The 4,004-nt window shown below is 36.7% G+C and overlaps 1 protein-coding gene across 1 annotated transcript; it reads left to right on the forward strand.

Moving 5' to 3' along the window:
* The first annotated feature begins 1,288 nt into the window (after positions 1 to 1,288).
* On the forward strand, positions 1,289 to 2,218 carry LOC131488803 (olfactory receptor 4P4). The gene has a single exon (XM_058690642.1). The coding sequence runs from the start codon at positions 1,289 to 1,291 to the stop codon at positions 2,216 to 2,218; it is 930 nt and encodes a 309-aa protein (XP_058546625.1).
* Positions 2,219 to 4,004: the final 1,786 nt, after the last annotated feature.

Consider the following 4,004-nt stretch of genomic DNA (forward strand, 5'->3'; position numbering starts at 1 on the left):
CATGTAACCAGGGATTTACCTCAAATTACAATGAATGATTCGATTATACACATAATATTTTTAAAGAGATTAAAATATGTGCCAGGCAATCATAATATAGTAGCCGTATATCTGTGAAGAAGTTGAACTGATGTCAGGAAATTAAGCATAGCTGTAGCCTTCTGAACCGAGACAAATAGAGATTAAGTAATATTATTAGCGAAGTCCTAACAAATGCAGACGGACTGATGAAATGGCTTTGCTTGAGAACATTCTAAGCCTTTCTTTACTTATAGACTTAAAATTATGTAAAAAGCCTTTATGCTTGACCAAAGATAAGAAACATATTTCAAGTATGTTTAATGAAGGATTCAAGCCAGTAATATATTCAGTATTATAATTTTATGCAAATTAAAATAGCCTCTTTAATTTATTGGCTAATCTCAGTATAATCTGATTTGGGGAATCATCCTGAAGTTATTTCTCTATAATTTTTTCTTAAACTCATTCAAGTTCTTAAAATTCCACTATGGAAATTAATGTTTTTGTTTTAAAATTCTGTCTGCCTTACAGCAGGATTATTCATTGCATGGGTGACCATGTTAATTTGTTCAGTAATAGAAAGGGTTGAAGAAGAAACTTAAATAGGAATTGATAGAGAAGCCAGGTACGGTATAAAGTTAGGGCTGAAAATACATAGGATGAAAATGCAGACCTCTTGAAGATATCTGGTCAAGGTTGAGCATAAGATTATAAAAATACTTGGTGGCACACATTGCTAAACAGTCAGTGCCATGTTTTCAGGAGCATCTAAGATTTGATTGTGTATTGATCACAGGCAATCATGTTGACTAAGCTAGACATTGATCACAATTTGCTATTAGGTCGTGGAGTCTCCTTAGAGAGTCATTTTAATGGAATACTTGATTTTTTAAATATTTATTTATTTATTTATTTATTTATTTATTTATTTTCCGGGGGTGGGGGTAGGGTCAGAGAGGGAAGGAGAGAATCCCAAGCCTACTCCACAGTGTAAGTGTGAAGCTGGATGCGGGGCTTGATCTTATAAACCATGAGATCATGCGTGACTTGAGCCAAAACCAAGCGTCAGTCACTTAACCGACCGAGCCACCCAGGCGGCCCTTTGAATACTTGATTTTTATTCTCTGACATATTTGAATGAGGCATATTAAAGCTAACAAATTCCTTGAATAGGATATGATTATCATTCTACCCATGAGACGCTTCTAATATGGCCTCATGAATTGTATATTTCAGATGATTTCATGGATGCTGTCTACGTTGGACCATGGATCAAAGCAATAATGTCACTGTATTTATTCTCTTGGGACTTTCCAAAAACAAGAACATTGAAACCCTTTGTTTTGTGTTATTTTTATTTTGCTACATTGCTATTTGGATAGGAAACTCACTCGTAATAATTTCCATCATGGGCAGTCAGCTAATTGAGCAACCCATGTATTTTTTCCTTAATTACCTCTCACTCTCTGACCTTTGCTACACATCCACCGTGACACCCAAACTAATGACTGACTTGTTGGCAGAGAGGAAGACCATTTCCTACAGTAGCTGCATGACACAACTCTTTAGCACACATTTATTTGGAGGCACCGAGATCTTCATCCTCACGGGGATGGCCTATGACCGCTACGTGGCCATCTGCAGGCCCCTGCACTACACGGTCATCATGAGCAGACAGAGGTGTAACACAATCATCACAGCCTGCTGTACTGGGGGGTTTGTACATTCTGCCAGCCAGTTCCTTCTCACCATCTTCTTACCCTTCTGTGGCCCCAATGAGATAGATCACTACTTCTGCGACGTGTACCCTTTACTGAAACTAGCCTGTTCTAATACACACCTCATAGGTCTCCTAGTCATTGCCAATTCAGGCCTAATTGCTTTGGTGACTTTCGTCGTGCTGATGTTGTCTTACTTTTTTATACTGTGCAGTGTCAGGGCTTACTCCGCAGAGAGTCGTAGCAAGGCTCTTTCCACCTGCAGTGCTCACATCACAGTTGTGGCTTTGTTTTTTGCACCTGCACTGTTCATCTATATTAGACCAGCCACAACGTTTCCAGAAGACAAAGTGTTTGCTCTTTTCTATACCATCATTGCCCCCATGTTCAACCCTCTGATCTACACGTTGAGAAACACAGAGATGAAGAAAGCCATGAAGAAAGTGTGGTGTCGTCATATACTCTTGGAAGGAAAGTAGTTTTGCAGATGCTTTTCGGATTTTCAGGCCATGGTTCCTCGAAACCCAGGACTTGCATGAGATCCATTGTTATCAGCTCCTGGCCTTGCAGCTTGGAGAGATAAGTGGGCAAGCAGGAAGCACACCCTTCTGTCGTTTTATGATCCTATGGTAACAGCTCACCAACAAATTGAGTATCATTCTTATTCAGATGTTCTTCCACTTGACATAGTCATTAAGAATTGTGTTTATGTGATATGAAATTAATGATATTTTAAAGACGAAAGATTATAGCACTATTTGGCTCTTGTGCCGGAAAAAAAAAGATAAAATGGAGCATGCGTGTTTTCACACCTTAAAATGCTAAAGAGCTGAATAAAATATCACCTTCCATTTTTCAGCTTTTTACTCAACTCTAAATACAGAAAATTGCACTTCTTGTTTTTGTATGGTTCATGCATTCCCACAAACTGAGCGGTATCCGGTAATCAGTAACCAGATGAAGGGTTAGAAATTACCAGTGCACCTGAAGTCCTCCTCGTTTCTCTGCATAATTACTAACCTCCCAAAGGTAATTGCTACCTTTGTCTCTGAATCAACTGGTTTTACATACTCTTGCATTTTGTGGAAAAATAATGATGCTGATCACACTCTTAGTGTCTGCTCATTACGTTTGTGAGATTCATTCGTCATGTTTTGTGTATTTTCTGAGTGTCTTCATTGATATATACTGTTTCATTGTATGAGTATGTAACAGTTAATTTATCCATTCCCTTGTTTCTAGACATTTGGGTAGTTTCCCATTAAGATCATTATGAGTAGCTGCTTTGAATATTCATGAACATTTCTTTTGGTGAATACCGACCCTCTAATTGTTTCTTTAACAAGCTTTATATTGTAATTAAGACTTAACATTTTAAGGCAGTGGTTGCATGCTTGTGTTAATACTTTCCTAATACATTACTGACATAAAACTATATAAATAAAAAAATTATCAATAGAAAACCACTAGAATGAATGCAATAAATGGCTTAGAAATATGTAAAACTTTTGGCACTTCTAGGACCCTCACAATAGGGTATGTAATATGTTAATTAATACAAACCAACCTGTCTATCATAGATACACAGCTCTTAGAAAGAAGAAAACTCTTAGAAGATCATTCATAACTCAGAACAACCCCCAGAAACAGAGCATTAGGTTATGCTAGCAAGATTCACACATAAGTGGTCACAATTGGGAAATTGTAATATGTAAGATATTCACTGGAATATATGAATTTGCTTGTCATAATGAGCATGACTAGCAACATTCTTTATTTAGCTCCTGAAAGTGAAAAAAAATATTTTGGGGGGCTCCAAATAAAGGCAGTGGTTCCAGATAAGAAAGGTAGGCTGTACATAACATGCCATCATTGGATTGTCACCCATCCATATACATGTGCAGAAATGCACAGTATAGTAAATAACATCTTCCAGGGGCTACTGTCTCTGCCATAATTAGAATAAGCAGGCTTGAACAGAACAAAATGAGAGAGGTAATGTTTAATTTTTGTTTAAAAGTACCTGATCACACAGCAAAACTACCGATAGAGGAGGAAGTAATGTGAGAAACAGCTTTAAGCGGAATATGTCATACAATGACAGCTTTTATGGCAGTTATCAGAGACAAATAGAATATGATTATAGTTATTATATAAAAATAAAAAAATAATATGAAAAGCATGATATTGTATTAGGATTCTCAAAATTGTCCAGGGTGTTAAAATAATTTAGGAAATAAAAAAAAGAATATTTTAATTGTAAAC

Source organism: Neofelis nebulosa, chromosome 10 (assembly GCF_028018385.1).
Source record: "Neofelis nebulosa isolate mNeoNeb1 chromosome 10, mNeoNeb1.pri, whole genome shotgun sequence".
NCBI classification, from domain to species: domain Eukaryota; kingdom Metazoa; phylum Chordata; class Mammalia; order Carnivora; family Felidae; genus Neofelis; species Neofelis nebulosa.

What these genes read in the sequence shown, in the direction of transcription:
- LOC131488803 (XM_058690642.1), top strand. Translation starts at nt 1,289, where the DNA reads ATGGATCAAAGCAATAATGTCACTGTATTTATTCTCTTGGGACTTTCC.